This window comes from Nasonia vitripennis, chromosome 5 (genome assembly GCF_009193385.2).
Source record: "Nasonia vitripennis strain AsymCx chromosome 5, Nvit_psr_1.1, whole genome shotgun sequence".
NCBI classification, from domain to species: domain Eukaryota; kingdom Metazoa; phylum Arthropoda; class Insecta; order Hymenoptera; family Pteromalidae; genus Nasonia; species Nasonia vitripennis.
This window is the reverse complement of record NC_045761.1, coordinates 17414418-17435125: the sequence shown is the minus strand read 5'-3', so window position 1 is coordinate 17435125 and position 20708 is coordinate 17414418. Positions and strand designations below refer to the sequence as shown.

At 43.3% G+C, this 20708-nt stretch overlaps 1 protein-coding gene and 1 long non-coding RNA gene across 3 annotated transcripts in view; one reads left to right on the top strand and one right to left on the bottom strand.

Moving 5' to 3' along the window:
- The window catches only part of LOC100678098, a 134886-nt gene extending 122029 nt beyond the window's left edge, over positions 1-12857 (top strand). Inside the window, exons 5-7 of the mRNA XM_003424663.5 lie at positions 798-868; positions 7387-7737; positions 9708-12857. Of these exons, the coding sequence (XP_003424711.1) occupies positions 798-868; positions 7387-7737; positions 9708-9824 (539 nt within the window). The 3' untranslated portion in view covers positions 9825-12857. The remainder of the gene's footprint in view (positions 1-797; positions 869-7386; positions 7738-9707) is intronic.
- The window catches only part of LOC100678070, a 94188-nt gene extending 79760 nt beyond the window's left edge, over positions 1-14428 (bottom strand). The window contains exons 1-5 of one of the 2 annotated variants that reach the window (XR_004228027.1): positions 14193-14428; positions 13612-13702; positions 13382-13532; positions 13133-13306; positions 7785-7824 (exon numbers count right to left, since the gene is read on the bottom strand). This is a non-coding gene — a long non-coding RNA (uncharacterized LOC100678070). The remainder of the gene's footprint in view (positions 1-7784; positions 7825-13132; positions 13307-13381; positions 13533-13611; positions 13703-14192) is intronic. The other variant, XR_004228028.2, reaches the window with a different exon arrangement.
- Positions 14429-20708: the final 6280 nt, after the last annotated feature.

Sequence of the window (20708 nt, the reverse complement as noted above, 5' to 3'; positions counted from 1 at the left end):
CGTCAATCCGAGTATCGCGTGCGCAAAGGATCAAGCGATGCGTGTCGGCAATATTACTTTTGCAGGCTGCGGGCGCATTCGTCGCTTTTGTGGGTTATTTCGTACAAAAGTGTGTGCGCTGGTGTTATTATGTCGTTGCGCCTTCGCAGCTGTCGACCTTTCTCCTCTATTCGGCGAGATAACGTCGCGAATGTCGCGTTCTTTTTCGCTATGCTCGCGCGCGCGTTGTTATATTTATGCTTTTTGCTCGCGCTGTCTTTCGCGTCGCAGTTATAAATATGCGCGCGCTGTTTATTATCCGGAAGCGTATAAAAAAAGGAATATTAAGAAGCCACGGTGTGACAGTAGTAAGACCCAGTGCTGCTGCTACTGCTTCTGACCTAGAAACGCTTTTTATGCATTTGTTTGTACCTTTATTGTTATTACCCTTTGCTTTTTCCCTCCGATCCTGATTGCGCGTGCGGCGACTAACTCGATTCTCATCGTTGTGGTAGATGTGCGTCATTTGCAACGTCAGCCGGACAGGAGAAGCTCATTAGACTCCAAAAAAATATTAGCTCTTTCAAAGAGAGACACCAAATTTTCCAAAACTGGAAGATCGCAAAAAGTTTCCCGAAAAAAAAAATATTAAACCGAAACACACACAGGCTCACGTGAAATATTCCACATTCGGCTCGTTTGCGCGCATATAGCTGGCAGCTGCGGGAAATTTTACCAATTATTAATGACCACCACGGCCATCACATTTGAGCGCAGCTGAAGGTGAAACTTTAATTAATTTTGCGTTGTTTTTCCAGAACTCGACACGATGCTCTACGGATACACCAACAGCATATACGTCCTGGATCACACGCCCGAGTCCCTGCCAGTACGTACAAACATCATCGTATTATATCAATGCTTTCGGCACATGTATTATATACATATAATACCTGTTTCGACTCGTCGGCACAGGCAAAACGCCGAAAATTTCGATGCAGGGAAGCGACGAGAGCAGAGCTTTGGTTAATTAAAGCCAGAGAGCCAATTCGCGTATCCGAAACTTAATTAAACTTCCCAACGGCGACATGAGCTTGGATTGGTATTAGCATTTGCTTTGGGCAAAGAACGCCGGCGTTGATTTCAATTTGCAATAAAGAACCTGCAAAAAGTCAAAAGCTCGAGGGTAATTGGCACGTGCTTCGCGATTGTGATGCGCGTATTTGCTAAGCGACGCCGCGCATACATTGTACTCGTCCTCGCGATTATTTTCTGAGAATCGCCGGATAGTCGGGGTATAATTGTAACAAGTTTTCGCGGGCTAGCCACGTGTGGTAGACTTATTATCGAATGGCGTGACACACCGGCGGCTAATTAGTTCTTCGCAATTAGGGTTATATCAATACCGTTGAACTCTTCCTATAGGATAGATATATCTACGTTAATCTACTATTGGAAAGATATGCGTCGAGCGCGTGTCATAAATTTAAAAATATCGGCCCAAAAAGCAATTTCCGGGAAATTCAATAGTCGAGTGTGTCCGCTCTCAATTATATTTTCAATTTCCCGAGGAAAAAAAAATTTCACCTCTCCGCCCTGTCGCTATACTTCGAGCCATCAATTTTTCGAGCGCGCAGCTATTAATGAATTTATAAACGCGTCCCGAAAAAGCCGGCCGAGAGCGAGCGGCTGCAGAAAACTCAATTAGAGCTGCAGCAGTGGCTAAGCGGTTCGTTTGGTCGCGGCAATCAGCGCGCGCTTCATCGCAGCAGCGGTAGCGCCAGGTATGACACTCGATCGTCTATCTGTATATAGCGCAGTAGCTTCGCGTGGGTGTTACGTAGGCCGGGGGTATGGAGAGAGAAGCTACTGCATAGGCTATGCAAATCTCGTGGAACGTCCCGGGGACGGACACGTGTTGTGCGTTTGCTTAAGCGGCCGAATCAGCGAGGCATTGTGCAGTGTAGGACACTTATTACCCGCTGATGTGGGCTATTGTTGCGAGATGTTTTTCTTTTCCCTTAAAAGTCGCGTTTCATCGTCTGGTTATTGGATCGCGAGAATCTGCTTTAATTCGTATCCGTATACGCTCGGTTGTCTTTAATGAGGCGTTATGGGTTTGTCTATATTCGCTTGCTTTGCTTGCACTGGATAACGGGCCGTTAAATTTTTATGCGAATTTGCGGAGAACGAGACGGAGGGAAAGTAATCAGTTTTTAGGAGTACCATCGCAGTGTTTGTTAAATCAGAAATTTAATAAAATCATAAATTCTTTATCGGCGAATTTTAGAGCCTGCCCAGCGCTAAGGTCTCGCTGATTAAAATGTATACCAATGTGAAGTTGTACCACGAATAAAAATCCGAATGAAATGATTTTGGAATGAATTAATGAATTAATTAATTAGCGTTATCGAGAGTATTATAAATTGAAGTTAAAAATAATCCCTTGTATTGGTTGTAGCGAATTTTGGAGTGTATACGCGTAAATTAATTATCGCTCGAATTTTATTCATCATGTATCGCATTCAATATTAACCATATAATTCCGAGCATAGGCTCTTATCATAAATTCCACTACAACTTTTTTCCTCCGAGTGATCAATCTCCGTTACCCGAGGGTATGGCAATATTTTCTCCTAAATCAATTTTCAGGGTTTTCCCCTATTACTCCCTTATCTCTATCCTTTTAATCTTAATACGACCCACCAAACTTGTTACAACATCAAACATCCATCGCTCTTGCAAGCTCCAAAAAACCTCTCCGCGATACAACATTTTTATTCCTATCCCTAAATGCAGACTTTATCCGATTTCGACGCTAACTAACAGAAACAGAACACTTCCAAATCATCGAAGCGTATACGTTTCATTGCGATAATCAACGCGAGCTTATAGTGAAAATTATCTGAATTCTACACACGCACTTTGCACTCGCATACAGAAGTGTGCGTTAAATGCCAATTGATTGCTTTCCGATTGCATCGCTCGCGCGCAACCTCATCTTCGTATGTTTGTTCTGATGCTTTTCAAATCGACGAGTAAAGGGAAAATCGTTACGCCCGGATGAAAAAGCGAAACACGACTTCGCCGCGCGTGAAATGTGTATTAAAAAAAACGAAAAAAAGGGAAGGAAGATGCGTACACTCGGTTATTGGAGTAAAAGAGATTTATAACGGCAATATCGCGCGGGCTGCGGAAGCCAAGTCGTCGGCCGCTACTGTAATCGAAATCATTCGTCGACGTGTGGCTGCAGCGGCAGCAGCAGCCACCGAGGCGTGTACGTCGCTGCGGATGGTTTTTGATGTCCGTGCGGTATATGCTGGCTTATATCCCTCTTTTCCGGAGGCTTTATTGCGTCTATGCGGGATCAGGCTTTTGTAATGGATTTTTCTCTGTACCTTTGTGTCTTGATAAGGTTTTTTTATTAGGATTCCATATTTCTAAAATTTTCTATAACGAGACAGTGACAACGATATAACGACCCCCTTTCTTCTCACGGACTGTACATCGTACGGCGCAGATCGTTACGAGAGATAGCAAAAGACGTGTACTACCCGCTGAAAAGTTTGAAAACGAAAACAACGGCTGTTATTTTCCGCGCTCAGCGTGTCCCGCTGCGCTTCATTATTTCACAAAATACACAGCGTCCGAAGAAAGTTTTTCCGAAGCGTTTCTTGGGCGCAGCTCGTCCTTCCCAACTTTATACACCGTCCCCGTATAAGCTATTACGGCCATTCGAAGAGGAACAATCGGCAATAAAAATAAATAAACCGAAGCACCCTCGAAAAAAAAAGAATCGTCCCACACGCGTCGATACATAACAATTAAGCCGAGGCTTTTCTGCGTCTGCGGCGTCGATACGAAAGTTTTAACGAGGCCAAACAAGCATTGTTTACCGTCGGTTTAATAAGGGGGTCGGCCGGTCTCGGCGCGTATCGGTCGAGCTGGAATTTACGAGACCTCGAAGGGTCGTCGCGGCCAATCCTCCGGAGAGTGATTCGCAGCTGCGCGTCTTTTTCAATTTGCGCCCGGGCATAGCCTCGATAAAAGAGCGACGCCGATAACGAACGAGATTTATGCGGAAGCGCCGAGAATGGAAAGTTACATCGCGGAAAGAAAGTTTCGATCTGACGACGGGCTGTGCTGGCTAATGTCGCGTGTGTACAGGGGGGCGCGTTTCTCTTATCTATATCTGTATGGTGTTCTCAAAGCCTTGGGGGGTCGACGTTTTTCGAGCGATTGTCTTTTCATAATTCAGTTTCGCCGGATTGCGTGATGCCCAGTGTGAATGTTTTATTTTTGTAAAGGCTAATGGTGGAACAACTCGCTGTCCTACTACTGATGAGATCAGTCAGTGATAGATAACCCTAATTAATTACTGATAAAACTTTTCTTGTTTTCTACAATTAGTTTGAATGCTCTCGAAACCGCAATCAAATCCATGTAAATAAAGTATCGAACCCACCGAATATCCGAATAAATACGAAATATTTCTCGAGCAAGAAATCAATTTCCCCTCTCATAACGCCCTCTTTGAAAACTTGGCGCCGCCTAATACATATAACGAGAAAAAGTCGTCTCACACAGGGCGAGAGCAACGAGGGAGAAAAAACCTTATTTCGCGAAATGTGTCGCCCTGCTCTCGCGCAGACTTTTCTGCCGCCCAAAACGGCCGCCTGATGGGAAATAGATAACAGGGCCCGCCGAGAAACGGTCAAAGATTACGCCGAGCATCAGCCAACCCTCGTAGGTCACGTTTTCTCGGCAGCATCCATCCGCAGGGACGACCGGCCACACACACACACACACACATGTCCGTCCGTAGAACCGCACTGCGGAAAGTTTTTCGAGGCCTCGAAAATGATAATAATAACAATAATTATGATTGATGGTCGCTTGAGAAATCTCCTTCGGTCGCGTATAATAAGCAGAAGGTGCGGCTTTTTCCACCGACGAATGTCGATCAGTTTGCGGGAAAATCTTTCGAAAATCGGTAAAAAGGCCGTCGTCGCCAGTCTACTCGGGAAATGGATATTTTTATTGCGATGTATCGGGCTTTTTATCGGCCTTCTCTTCCAGCAAGAGTAGAGGACGGAAATTAATGCTAAATCCTCACGCTCGAGGTGTCACCTACATATCTCTCTTCAGTTTTCCGAGCGTATAAGGAGCAAAGATAAAACAGCGTAGGAATAAATATCGAGACATTCTGAATTAATCGTACGTCGAGAGAGACGGCTGAATTAATTCTTTCGGCTAATTGAATGCGAAGTCGAGGGGATATTATTCAAGCCGGTGAGCAGGAGAATTATCGCTCTGTCGCCCCTTTTATCGTCGAATTTTCAAACGCGAGTAAAATAGCCTTTGTGCCGCGCGGTAGCAGGCAAAACTATACGTACACACGTACATACACACACACACACACTCGGAGGCAAGAGGAAATAAAGCCGAGCTCTGTCGCTCCCTCTCGAGGGGGGAAAAATCTCGGCCAGAATCTCTCCTCGCACTAGAAGTCAAGAAAGCAGGAAAACGCGGTAATTTCCCGGAGAGCAGCCGTCGCGTCGCCGTCGCTAGCGACAAAACATCCGCTGAAAGGCGCTGAAAGAACACTCTTCTCGCGCAAGCTGTGTGCGTGCGTGGGTGTGTGTAGCTACACGTGCACACGAGTCTTACACCTCTCTCGAGCACAGCAGCGGTCGAGTGCGCCAGTTTCGCGACACCACTCACTCACCGGCAGAGGCGAGCTCTCGCGTCGTCGTCGTGTGTCCGTGAGGGAGAAAAAAAAATGCCTCCTCGCCGATTCTCTTTGACGTGTCATCGGCAGCACGCGCTTTTGGAACACACTGTGCTCCATATACCGCGCGTGTCTTGGCTCGAGGCGTCCTGTGGAAATTCGAGCGACAAAGCGCCCACTTCTCCTATACATGTACGCTCGCAAACGTCAGGCCCAGAGGTGAGGGGGACTGCTGCCTGCCAGCCCCTTCCACCGCGCGTGTTGGCGTTACGCCTTCGTTAGAAATAATTCGCGCGCCTGTAGCCCCCGGCCCTCCGCGCGCGACGTCTGTGCATTGTACGAGTGCATTACACATACATCTCGGGCGAGGTGCGCGCGGATGCGCCCAAGGCGCTCGAGAGTTTCAATGGGCGAGTGTGTGCCCACTGCAGAAAGTTCAACGGTGGACGCTGCTGCAGCCGGGAGAGAGAGAGAGAGAGAGAGAGAGAGAGAGAGAGAGAGAGAGAGAAAAGTCAAAAGCCGGGGTGACACTCCGGAGAGATTACCGTTGCGAAATTATGTGCCACTGAGGATTTTTGTTGCGCCGACAGTTGTCCAGTGATTATATTTCTGCTTGAAATTCTCCTCCCTTATCCGAGCTCGCTCGCTGCAAATTATATAATCCGGAGAAGGCCGAGGAGTGTAGAATATTTACGCGAAGGTGCAGGGAGGGAAAAAATTCGCGGAAAATCCAGGGTTATCCGAGAGGCGAAATATATGGAGGGCTCGGGATTTTCAGCGGCGGGGCGGCATCGTCGATATAACCCGGCGTGAACTTATACACGAGAGCGAGTGTAAGAAAGCGAGCGAGCGAAAGAAAGCGGGACGAGCTTTCGCTCGGAGAAAAATAGTGTCTTGGATATATATTCCTTCTCCCTCTTCCGCTTTCACGTGCTGCTGCTGCGCCGCCGAGTTTCCTCGTTAAAAGAATAATGCCTTTTATAGTAACGAGCTTTCCTCGAGACGTAAAGCTCGACAAGACGTCGAAGAATAGCGCGTCGGAGGGAAAATTCACCTTAAATATAGAAGGCATCGACGCCTCTCTCTCTCTCTCTCTCTCTCTCTCTCTCTCTCTCTCTCTCTCTCTCTCTCTCTCTCTCTCTCTCTCTAGCCTGAACGGCAGCGATTGTAGAATAAAAATTTCCGCCCTTGTAATTCGATCGCTCTCTCGGCCTGTGCCCGCTTTTCGCGCGTATCTTTGAGAAGAAGGATAAAAGGTTTTAGTTGGGGGAGGAGAAGAAGAAATCTCCAATAACATTTTCGCTTTAACGGCGATACGAGGCGATGATCTCGATATAAAGTGCTTTTTTAGCCGTTTTCTTTCCTTCTTCGGCTCGCAAATTTTATCGTCATTTGTCGGAATTACTATACTCGACTGATCGATTTCGTCGTCGTGGACTTTTTTAACCGGGAATAAATTTGTCGTCGATGTTGGGATTATCACTGACGTCGGTTTGTTCTATGGGGGAAATTTTTGGGGAAAAGCAAATAGAATGTCTATTATTTTGACAAAAAAAAATCGAGACAGCAATCTGTCTTAAAAAAGCTTGACACCTGGATTACTTATAGTGAGATTTAAAGTTACGAAATGTTACTATCACTGGAAACACCCCTAACCCCTTATATTCCCTTCCCAGGACATGGACATGCTGCAGCTGTTCGCCTCACCAGCAGGTAGGGCACTGGTGCGCTCGTCGAGGGACGAGCACCACAGTCGCCAACAGCGAGGCTCCTCAACGTCGACCTCCTCGCTGAGTCGAGACCTTGGCTGTAGCTCGACGGCCACGACGACGATGGCTCGGACGAGACGCAACCGGGACGACGACTCGGGCGCCGGAAGCTCCAAGCGATCGAGCGGTACCGTCAGCGCGCCCACCTCGCCCCCGGCTCGCCAGCGCAAGTCCAGCACCGAGCTCTATAAGGAGGCCGTCGAGATTCTCGGGCTAACCTGTACCCTCAGCGATAGCTGTCGGTGCATCGACTGCCAGGTGAGCATCGCAGAAGTGAAATTTAAAAAATTGGGTTCAACACTCACGTTGCGACGAGAACGGCCGTTCCCAGCGCCTCTGTAACATCTGAAAAAGAAAAACGAGAGATTATTACAATGATCGAATTTTCCGGCATGTCGTTGAACGTTGTTATCGCGTAGAATGAAGGAGGCTTCTCGTCCCCGAGGTACACCCGAGTTCGGATTTAATTTCAAGCTTTGAATTAAATTTTGAATCCCTCGAACTGTAATAAGTTTACGCTCTGCCAGCTCGCAACAGGCTATGAATTATTTCATGACAATGAATAATAACTCTCGCGTCCACGATGAAATTTGTCGCGAATCGAATAATCGCGCCAGACCGTCGTAATTAGAGTTCTTGTTAAAATTTCAGTTCACCCTCGTGTTTTGAATCTTCTTTCCGAAGTACAATAACTGGAATATTTTAATTAAAATCAATTATGCTGCGGGGCTTCAGCTGTGCCAAAAGAGCAACGACGGGAGCACGACTTTTACACTCCCTTAAGCTTTCAAAGGTCCTCCGGCACATTGGATTTTCTCGAGATACCAACCCTTAGGGGGTGAAACTGAGCGCTCTGCTTGAGTCGACAAAAATTTCTATGAAAATTTCAAAAGCTTTTTTTCCGCCTTGAAAATAAAGAGAAAGAATACTGCGAGGAACGTCGAGGAGGTGAAAAGCGTAATTGATTGCTTTCGAATGCGATTTAATTAATTAATCGAATCACACAGAGTATTATTTATTAATATTATTTATTAAATATGGAAACGAGACGGTTGACGCTTCGTTAAATATCTGAAAAATGTTAATACCCAATTATACATCGCTGCGCATATGTAAACGTATACAAGCGAAAATGTCGGTACATACAGGCGCGCGCACGCGAGCTAACATCCGCTCGGTAGGCTAATAGTCGAGGAAATAAAGCACTAAAAACGACCTGACGTCAGGAAATTCTGTGACCTAGTGTGATTAATTTCTTTTTTGAAAATGCATTATTGCATAAATAATAAGCATTTTAAAATTGCATTCCGAGGAGACACTAAATAAAAAATTTACAACTCGGTAAATATTGATGGAAATGAGTCCAGTTTTGCTACTCGAGGGTTTTTGGGGTCGCTGAATACGAATATGAGACGAAACTTGTGTCTCGGGGGTTTTCGAGGTCGCTGAACACGAATATAGCAACGGCAAGGTCCTTCTGGATACCTGGTGCCCAAGGTAGGCAGTATCAACGTCGTCTCCCAGAATTATCTTGAGTAAAACAACATATCCATGTTTAGTGGCCCGAGTAGCAAAACTGGACTCATTTCTATCAATATTTACCGAGTTGTCAATTTTTTATTTAGTGTCTCCTTGGAATGCTGTTTTAAAATGCTTATTATTTATGCAATAATGCATTTTCAAAAAAGTAATTAATCACACTAGGTCACAAAATTTCCTGACGTTCTGACGAATCGAATGCAAAAAACCGTATTAAGATCCGTCTTACTGCTCAAAACATCGACAGTCCATTGCTTCATTTCCTCGACTATACGGCAAAATTACGTGTCACGAAAACTTTATCCCGGGGAATAAAATAATTAAATATTGACAAGCTCGAGTGAATTTAGCCGTGTTTATATTTTGGTAATCGGACCGCGCGCACTCGAGTTACAAATACTTTTTGTTTTCAAAGAGCGCACACTCAATTTTTTATCACCCCCCATTCCCGCGGCGCAACTAATACGCCCTCTTTTTTCCGCATCCCGTGAAACACACGCCGCATAACGAGATTCCCGGCAACGGCTGCCGGTGCGGGGGCGCTAATCAAAAAGCAATTTTTGACTATTGCGCAAAGCCGATAATCGGAAATCGATTTCCCTTCAACTCCATTAGCCCGGCGGTATATGTGCACACAGGGGGAGGAAAAGTCAAAAAGCATATGGTAATTCGATCGATCCTGTTCACAGAGCAACTACTTCGACTACGAGGACGAGTGCGGGGAAGCGCGGACGGAACTGGCAGCCGGAACGCCCATATTACTGGACCACGCGCTGACGCATCCTCTGGCCTGTTCCATTCAGTAGCGACCGATCGGCTGGACACCACTGCGCCCGATGTCAAAAACGGCTCTGCGGACTCAACGTCACGTCCCGGCTACTGCTGCCGCTGAATTTTCGAATCGAGAGCTTGGTGATATATATTCTAAAGTGCAGACTTGCTGTATATGATTTGCGATCGACGTTGAGCCCGCGGGCTGCAGCGATGAACGAACAAAGAAACTATTTTTAACGGAGATCGGCTTAATTACACCTTGATTACTCCATTGCTTTGTGTGCGTATATCTTAGTTGTGTGTACATCGCCGGAGGTAAACGAGCCTAACGGATCAGCGCTTATTTAATTGAAGTTTCAGTAAATGATTGGTATCATACACTCGTGTGTGGAAAAAAATTCAAAAGTTGCCTTGCGAGCCTGGTTTTCACGATATGGGTGATTTTTATTTCCCTCTCACTCGGAATTAGGCAACTTCAAAGTGAAAAATAAAAGGAAAGTGTAAGATAGGACGTAAGCACATTCTTCGAGTCGACGTTTATGCGCATTAGTTTTTGTGTCTTCTCGTCGAAGCGAAAATAAACGAGGGAAAGAGAGTGCTATATAGCATCCGTTGTTTTTTTATATTTAGACGAGTAATTAACAAAACTATAATATACAGCAGTCGTAGAGCTTTTCAGTACGAGAACAAAAAAATTGCATAATCAAACAGTGTCAAACAAGGGTTCGTTGATCACTACATTTTTCATGTGTCATTCTCGCCTCGTTGCGGCACACTAATGCATAAATATAAGTACCGCCAGTATATATCGTACGACGTAATAGCGAAAATTATTCTCATATAAATTCGTCATCCGTGTAACTCGCCAAACACACAAGCAACTCAAAAGAGTCTTCTTAGTACATATTTCAAATTCGCGTATACTTTTCTTCCGACAGCTCTTTCATCTCATTATCGATGTTTTCATTCGCACTCGGTCTTGACATGCGTTTTCGCCGCGATATTAATTTATGGAAATTGTAAAACGTTAAACAAACGTTTCGTCGTGCTTTACGTAAATCGTCGTCGAATTTCGTTCATGTCATTTCGACGTTAACTCGATTGGTAAAAAATACACAAGGTATATTAAACGTGAAATCATAACGAATGAAAATTGAAGTTGAGACCGAATGAATCGGCGCGAATGAGCGCTTTGAGTATTATTATCGTTATAATTTCGATGCATCATCCGCGATCATAACGCGATAGCGCAAAACGATTTTGTATGTGCTCCTGCTATCTTTCACATATAAAGAATTCTGTATAATAAGGGGCATTCACATGTCGTAGCTGGTAATTTAATAATTTATAAATAAAGTAAACGTAAACAATAAACGAATATACAGGCCTGAGTTATTCTCGTGCTTTTTATCCAAAATCGATATCAATGTCGACGTATGCACGATCGCAAAGTACTTGTAATGAAATAAAACAAAAAAAAAGCATTTTCAAAATCGACCTTCATTTGTTATAAGTATACATACATATATATGAATGATCTTACAGGACGTCTTTTTAAAGAAACAAAAAATAAGAGTATGAAAAAAGAGATTACGAAAAAAACACGTATGAGTGAAGCTTAAGTGCCAAAAAGCTACATTATAACCATACCTTGATCAAACAATGGAAGTATCTACTTAATACCTACGTATACATAATAATGTACTTGCCAAAATTCAAGTGTTATCGTGTGTACATAATCTAAGAGACTGCGAACTTTGGCACTTCAAAAACCATTAACAAGTAGGTGTTGATAATATTTCTACGATATAATAAACGCGACGGTGCGCGCGAGTATAAACGAGGAGACGACGAGAGGCGAAACTGCTTATATAGTTTAACAATACGGAAAACTTTTGTCTTCGACACACAAACACGTACACGACACCGGGGGATATTATAATGTAAAGGAGCCGCGCTCTGTGTAGCTGTTGTATGCAAACTTTGAAAGCTTGTTATATTATGCTTTAACGGTGTGTTTATTATATTCGCACATGATTGCCAAAAAATATGTATCATCGAGGATCGTGCAGAGAGAATTTACTCGCGAAGACGATTATTATATTATACACACTTATTATATACTCGACATTTAGTTTAGTTTGTAAAGACGTTGATTTCCCGGTGAGAAAAAATGCTTTCTATGTATACCAGAATTCCGAGCGTGAAATTTAGAGTATACTGTATTTCATAAGTTTGATATAATCGAAAGTAATTGTGATTCGAGAACTACTGTGTTTAACTCAAGTATTATTTGCATCGTACCTGTGCGCAAAGTAGGGGAGAAAAAAAAACAAGAACAGTTTATCAGAATTCAAACCACACATATTACTCTAAGTAACGACAACTCTAATAGTTTTGAATTTTAGGTACGTAGCTTAGACGAATGCTCTCGATTACGAATAAAAAGCGCTATTGTTGTTAATCATGTGTAAAAGATTATTACGAGGCACGATTGAAAACAAATTATTGATATAGATGAAGGAAATGCTTAATTAATGATTTATCCAATGTTAAACGACGTGAAAATTTTATAAACATTCCTAAAATTAGATATTGACAATTTAAGTAATCAACCAAGATGATTTGATTATTGAAAATTTGAGTAGCTTTTTCGAATGAAAATGCAAAAAGACTTATGAGTTACCAAACTATGCTGAACATTCTAAACACGAAGGAAATTGAATTAACGTTGCGATATTTTAAACTGAAGAAAAGTTTTGAATACTGTATCAAAAAGTGAGCATTATGTAACACTCTTCGCCAATATTATTAGCAACTTCAGCGTTGCGAAAAATCCAATGATTACTTGTAGAAATTTGATTTACGATTTTATATGAAAACATATGAATAAGTATTCTTATATAATCAAGAATTGTATTTGTATGACTGCTAAATCGAGAACAGATTTACGAGAGTTTCACAGAAAGCAAAATGATTATTGTTTTGTTGAAAATCAAATTTGCGTTTGTAATATTTCCTTTGCTGTAATTAAATATAATTTTAATAAATATATAACATGAAAAGTGATGTTTTATTCTGAAAACCCATAAACTTTCTCAAATGATTGAAAATGTTTTTACTCAATGTTTCTCTGTCCATTCAAGAAATATTTAACAAGGCTCATGCATGAGCGAGCAAACAAAAAACTCAAAGAATAACGTTTTGAAATCCAATTCAAAGTTGATGCAATAATATCAAAATTACTTCTTAGTTTAAGCTAAAAAATTAGCTGAATAACATATTATAACATACAAATTTAAATAAATAAAATTATTCACAAATAAATCAATTTCAATACCTGTTTTTTATGTCAAGCCAAGCCATTTGAACCTTCAAAAGATTAGTTCTGATATAAATCCACTATGAAAACATCTTGATCTGGACTGTCAAAACTTTGACTAATGTATTTTTTTCTTAGCTTTTACTGAGTCAGAGTATGTTTTCAATAACGAACAATAGCCATCTTGTCAATCTGTAAATAGAACACAGCCTAATTAATTATTCTTACAAAAAAACTGATTAGCTATTATCATATTCATTGAATTACCTTCAAATATATCTGATGTGCATCTCGTTAGATCTTATACTTCCTCTTTTCATAGCAATTGCATATCTTTGACTTTTATTTTTAAGATAAAAAATATAACTGAATTTAATCAAACTTTCATTACCATGACTTTCTCATTTCCCAATCAATTCTATAAATCAATTCAAGTCATTCAAAATTAATACGTAATATAATAATGTTGATAAAAAGTCTGACTATTTTCTTTTTACCTTGAAACACTAATTATTTTATATCTGAATAAAACGGGGCTGGACATGTCATAAATTGAAGGCGTGCGCCTCTTTCGTCGATAAACGGCTTCTGTAAATATATCACAAAACCAGAATAAATCTTCAGAATCGATATTTCCTTCTTACAGTATCGGCTGCATCAGTAGTACTTAATACCTGATGCAAAAAAAGCAAGCTAGACCGAATGAGCCGAACATACACACACACACACGCACACACACACACACACACACATATATATATATATATATATATATATATATATATATATATATATATATATATATATATATATATATATATATATATATATATATATATATATATATATATATATATATATATTGAAGAAAAACCGTTATCCCATCTTTCCGAAAAACAAAGTCAAAGCTCCGGATAAACGATCATACTCTGGATAGGTACTTATTATGCCGTCAAAGCGTTTTTCTCGGATAAAATCTTCACCGAAGCAGATTTTCTTGCCAGCGAGATCCGCATTCACCGCATCTTTTCTTCGGTTTTTTCTGGTCAAGTTCCTAGTACCGGAAAAATCAGCTCACCTTTTACGACGTCCTCGCGTATACATCACCTTCTCCCCATTTGCAACGAAGGTCGGTTACAATCACTTTTCGAGAAAAGACAAAAAAGCCGTTGAAGAATTTTCGACGGGAAAACGTCCGGCGAAGAGAGATTTTTGTTTTCGGCCGCCGAGAGTCGAGACGTGTCGGTACGAACTCCTGCGGTTTTTGACGGGCGGAAGTGGCGCCATCTTTGATTTCGGAGGCGAAGACGGAGCGGCGGCCGGCGCGACGCGCGGGAAACTGGAAAGTAGTACCGGTCGGTAAATGGAGAGTTTATCCTCTTGTGGTAAGTCGCTCGAGGAGCGAATGGTTTGAATGCGTTTATCGGGTATCGTTATGTTACTATCGCTTATAGTAATAGCAGAAAGATGAGTGAAATGTTTATTACGAATCGGTATCCTAGAAAAATTATTCAATAAATATTTCACGCAATGTATTTTATTTATATGTAGAGAAAAAATGTCAATTTTATTTATGTTAATGCTGCATAATCAATGTACACTTGAGTTTTGATGACTAATTTGTACTTTTATTATCGATTATTTTATGCACAGTCACGCGCATTTTTTTGATGACGCGTCCGAATCGATAAATCAAAGTCGGATTATCTATTTATATCTGATTCTATATAGTTGAGATATTTGTTTATAGATTCAATCGCATTAATATTATGTTATCGGTCATGGTACTTGATCAATCTGTATGAGAATTCAACAGAGGCCAATGACATTTTTTGTATACTTTTGAAGAAAAAGGCGGGTAATTCAAATTTGTTTTCTATGCTACTGGAGTTGAGTAATTATGAATAAACTCTATTCATCATTAGTCGAACGTGACTGTTCTATAATTATCGTATGATTAGAAAAATATTTTGCCTGTGCCATTTCATTGCGATTAAATCTGTCAGTATATTCTTACGTAGTGAACATCGTATCAATTGAAAAAATTCTGATTTTTTCTTTACCGAACAACTAGCAGAATGTCAACTGCGCAAGTGAAATCTAAGCTCAAAAAACGTTTGAAAATAACATAATTAATTTTTATTCTTATTTTAACGGCCTGTAAACTATGCGTTGTTTTGGTTTCTTTGAGAATAATAATATTTACGGCTACTGAACTGCACTTTTGTTTACTAACATCGCAAAACCGACTACTCGTCAATAAACGCCTATTCGTGCGTGTATAATTGTATACAAATCGCTCAATTCTCGCCAACACTAAGCGCAAAACAAACCTCGTTATATCTCGCGAATTATTTTACTACAAAATTAACGTTCTTTGCTGCAATCGCGTCGTAAAACTATTTGCGCAACTGGCAACCTCGTGTGACTCATACGTGCGAAAATTCAAAATTCCAAACGACCGATAATAATTTCATTTCAGTAAGCTAAAGAAAAAAAAAATATCCAAGCGATTCCATGACGCTTAACATGCATATCAGGAATCGTTTCCTCAGACCGCACACAGCATCAGATATAGTTACAGAGAAAGGCAGTAGTTAAAGTCAGCGAGTCGTCGTCCCGCGAATGAAATATCCTCGGAGGAGAAAAAGGCGTGTCAGCCGAGAAGTTGTCTATCGAGTTACGGGTCCGTTTGAATACGATCGGCCGCCGATCGAGCCTTATGCGATTATCCTCGGGGCTGCTCTACGCGTCTATAGCTAGAGGAGCGCGACACGCGGAATACTCAAGCGACTGTGCGGACACCGAGTCGCGCATAACGTATTCGACTCTCTCTCTCTCTCTCTCTCTCTCTCTCTCTCTCTCTCTCTCTCTCTCTCTCTATGTATATATATATATATATATATATATATCTCTGTATGGAGTATGTACAGCGGCATGTGCGATCGACTCCGCGCGTCTCGGGAGCTTGCGACAGCGAAAAGTGAGTTACGCCCGCCGAGAGAGAGAGAGAGAGAGAGAGAGAGAGAGAGAGAGAGAGAGAGAGAGAAACGTGTGCGCGACTACGCTCTCGATCCGTCTTCCCTTTTACTTCCTCCTTTTTTTTTCATCCACGAGTCGGTACAGACGCTCATGCGGCAGTTTTTTTCACATCTTATTCCGCTTTGGCATCAATACATGATTAACCGATCAATCCAATCAGAAATCAATTATCAAGCTCGCGCGGATATCGAGACAGGAGAAAAGCTTGTCGTACACGAGGAAGCGATTTGCCGCGCGGCAAATTGTTCATCAATGCTTAATGAACATCCTCGACTGTATCCTGTGGGTGTCTATGTGTGCGTGTGTGTGTGTGTTTAAGAAGCAGAGAAGCTTCTCTCGTCGGCGCGACGGATCGAAAAGGACTCTCGAGGTCCGTCGCGCTCATCAATGATGCAGCTAAAGGAGATATATGGGCGCGGGCGATACGCGACTCTCTTTCTCTCCTCTGGGGTCGATTTCGAGAAAAGGAGAAACAGACGAATAATCACTTTCGGTTCGGCCCGATATCGTGTCGATTCGCCCGATCATTTATTCAACGCCGGGTAATGAATCGGAGCCTCTCGGGGACCCCGTCAGCGCCTCCTGTTCTCTCTACACACACTACTGATGCCTTTCTCGAGCACGAGTATAAACAGTCGGTTATGTTATAACTCGATCACTCACGTGACTCGGCGCAACGTTCGTGGAAATGAAAATTTCGGTCGTCGAAGGTTCATTTTTTTCCCCGCGACTACATCACGTCGATCGCCTCCGGCGGGTCCAAGGAGCCGTGAGAGCAATTGCATCGGCACGTGCCGCAAGCCTTTAGCTCAGCACCTCTTTCTCTCTCTCTCTCTCTTTCCTAAGAATGCCATTTGTTTTATTCGTTGTCTTACTCGCCATTTGTTTCGGAGGCTTGCTTGACGCCCGCTGTCTTATTAGAGGACCCGGCTTGACAAATCGCTCTTTTTTTAAAAAAAGCGACCCTTTTCTTTTCTCTCATTTTCCGCGGCGCTTCCTCTCTATATAAACAGTCCCGTGTGAAAAATTCACCCGGTTTAATATTCCGCGCGGCGGTGCTTTTTTCCATCCCTCTCGCGCGCCCATTCGTCGAAAAGCGCGGGAAAACGCAATTAAAATTCGGGGTAAAAATTCCGGCGCCAATGCGCGCAAGCGGGGCAATTGAAAATTTACATTTTACATTCGGAAATATTTACATATATGCGGGCGTCGCTGGGGCTCATGAAAAATTCACGCTCGCGAATGCATAACTCGCGCGCGCAGCAAACGGCCGGGCGGGAATAAAAAAGCGTCCGGTGGAAAAAAAGCCGCGGAATTTATTTCGCCGCGCAAACTTAATTGACTCAAGCTCGTGAAAATTATTATCTCGCAGTGCTGCGCGTGAATTTTTCGCCCGCATTCGCTGGCCGCTATTGTATACGACCGAAATATGAAAATTTCCGCGAGCTTTATGCCGCGAAACTAGTTTACGCACAGCTGTACCCGCGTTTTTCAAAGAGAAAAGAATCATCGGGAATGATTTTTTCGCGGGGATGCTGGGCGAAAAGAATATATTAGTATATACGCTGCAGAGGCGGGAAAATTGGAAACTTTGAAAAAAAAGCTCGCTGCCGCGCGCGTCACGCAGACTTCGTCTGTCAAATATTCTCTTCCGCTGTCAAGCGTTCGGCCCTTTCATCGAATTGTTAAGGACGAGCCGTACGCGGCGTGTAATCCCGCCTCTCATCTAAAATTCCATTAACCGCACGTCGCCGTGGAAAAAAGCGGAAGCCCTATAGGCGGGCGAGTCGGCAGCGCGGGTAATTGGAAAAATGACATTTTTCGCGCCCCTGATCCTCGCCCCGGGTGATTACGCGCTTTTGCACAAAGTGAGATTTCATCTCGGACTCTATATTGGTGTGTTTCTTTCCGCGGGTTTGTTGTTGCCGCCGCCGCTGTTGTTTTTTTTTCGTCGGACGCTACTGCACTGCTGTTTTTTCGCGGCTGTGCGTATATTCGTACGGGCGGCTTTATTAGATCATGGCTGCAACGAGTGTGCAGCGCGCGCGACTGAAGGCAATATTGATAAGGGCTGCGTGTGCGTTTTTCTACTGTGCGATGGCTCTCGGCGCTGTGTATAAGCTTTCGTCAGTTGCTGCTGTGTAACGAGCTCGGATGTGGATAATTAGTTTGCTATATTTTTTGCGATTTTTCAGATAGAGCTTTTGAGCCGTTCAGACACGCGTGACGCGAAATGATGAGTTTCGAGCTTGACATTTTTTTCGTATTCTGATGAGTTTGAATCGTCAGAAAGCAAAGTCGAAAAATATAAAAGTGCTGCTGAAAAAAAAAACGAGGCGTATCGTTCGCAAGCACCGGCGCGCTGTTCGGCATTTAAATATGCAAAGCCTCGGTTGCGCGCGACTCTTGGCGGGGATGACTCTCTCGCTCGAATAGCCAAGGCAAGGAGTGCTGTAAATAATACGGCCGGTAGGAGACTCGCCCGTATTCCACGTATACGGCTGTATGAGGTGCACTTCTCTCTGTAGAGGTGGGGGCACGTATATACGTATGCATCTCGAACCGGAGTAGGAGACTGACTGCCGCCTCGAACGACGGAGAGTGATAGGGGGAGCTTGCGATGCGGTAGGAGCTTTTTTTACTGGATAGTTACTTTTTCGAGGATTATTTCGCCGACGGTTCAAATTTCGTTTCAAAAGCTCGCACGTATAACTGCAAGCTCTTTGAACAATCCTGCGTACATAGCGACTTTATTGTAAACAATAGCCGGAGAAAAATTAAAATTCCAAAGATAAGCTTGGTGTGCCCGAAGCTCGCGGCGAAACCGCGTAAAATACCGACGGTAACTTACCCGCAGCAGCGCACACTGCTTTTAGAGCTTGCGACTCCCCCCCCCCCCTCTCTCTCTCGGGTCTATACGGATGCTGCAAGCTGAGTGGGAGAGGCCATATATTTGAAAGAGGGTTGGCCTCGGCGGGGCCGTGAATACCTTAATAGTCATAAGGTGTATCCGCCCAGCTGGATGTAACTACGTACTACGTATGCATGTATGTATATAGACGTAAACGGGAGATGCGCGGTGTGAGAGTTGTCCCCGTGAGTCGCGAGAGAGATGGCGTTTTTCTCGATCTGTCGCTTAGCGTCGATGCTTGGAATGATGTATGTGACGGGCGGGAGGTTTTCTTTTTTTTTGTTATTTTTAAAAGGTTTTTATAATAGTAGTGTTAACTTTTACAATAATTTTCATTGCGTGCAATCTTCGCGAAAATTAGCAAGTAGTCACCTCCGTATTAGTCAGGCAAAAGCAAAATAACATCATCAATAATCGCGCGTCCATCACAATGGAGTCCAACTGCCTCAAAAAAAAAAATCTATCTCAAAGGAATCTCCACATCGACACCTATATACACCCCCGCAATGAATCATGACGTTCTCCACCACAATGAAATCCAAACAGCGCCCCTCCCCCTCTCTCTCTCTCTCTCTCTCTCTCTTCATCATCGCTATTATAAAGCACAAACTCGCTCTCGAAGCCATTACGCCGCAGCTCGCGAAGACTATCAGCGCGCAGCCTCTCTCTCTCTCTCTCTCTCTCTCTCTCTCTCTCCGTGTAGCAATCTGTTAATCAGCGCGCATGCGCAGAGCCGACCCTCCTGGCACGACGAGAGAGCGAGAGCGAGAGCAGTTTAGGCGCGTACCCCCGCGTCAATTAATCTTGCCCAGAATGCAATAACTGTCCAATCTGCTGCTGGGCTGCGTCACGGCCCAGTCAGTGCAGCTATGCGGGAAAGAGAGTCAGGGACTGCGCGCGGCTGTGTCTGCTCGCCGTAGAGGCCAGGATTCTCCGCAAGCTTCTTATATTTACTGAGAGAGCCTAGCTCGAATGAACTGCGAGGATGCGAGAGATTTTGCATGTACCTATCGGTTTTTTAAAACAATAATAAAAGCCAAGATACAATAACGTGATTGACGAGTAGTACGAGTGCGCCAGGTGGTCAGACGTGCAGCGCGCGTATGAAATAGCTTACACTTAATTACCACTTTGAATGACGTCCGTTGTTAATTAGCGGTGTGACGGATGGGAGTTTCCTTTAGAAAAATTCTCCTTTCCGTGTATTCCGTCTAATTAATTGAAGAGCCGTATAAATAGATGAAATAACACGTATATAATACTGCGCGAGGCTACGTCAATCTCATTGATTAAACACGATTCCGAGAAGGCTCTCAAAAACGACGGAAAAAATAATGGTACAGCGAAATTTAATCAATCAGCAGTTCTCCAATTAATAACCCAAAACGAGCCAATTCCAGTCGCTCGCCGCGCACGCCAGCGTATAGCGCTTTGTATTTACAGTAAACAATAAATTAAGCCTGGCGCTGGAAAAATCGCCGATGGATTTAAGCGGAAAGGCATTAAGCGAAGGGCGCCCCCCGTGGAGGTCCGGAACGAAAACGAGGCAAGTGCCGCTGCTGCTGCTGCTCCTGCTGGGGGATGATGATACAGGAGACAGAGCAGAGAGACGGCAAACATATTGGACCTTTGAGAGCGGGA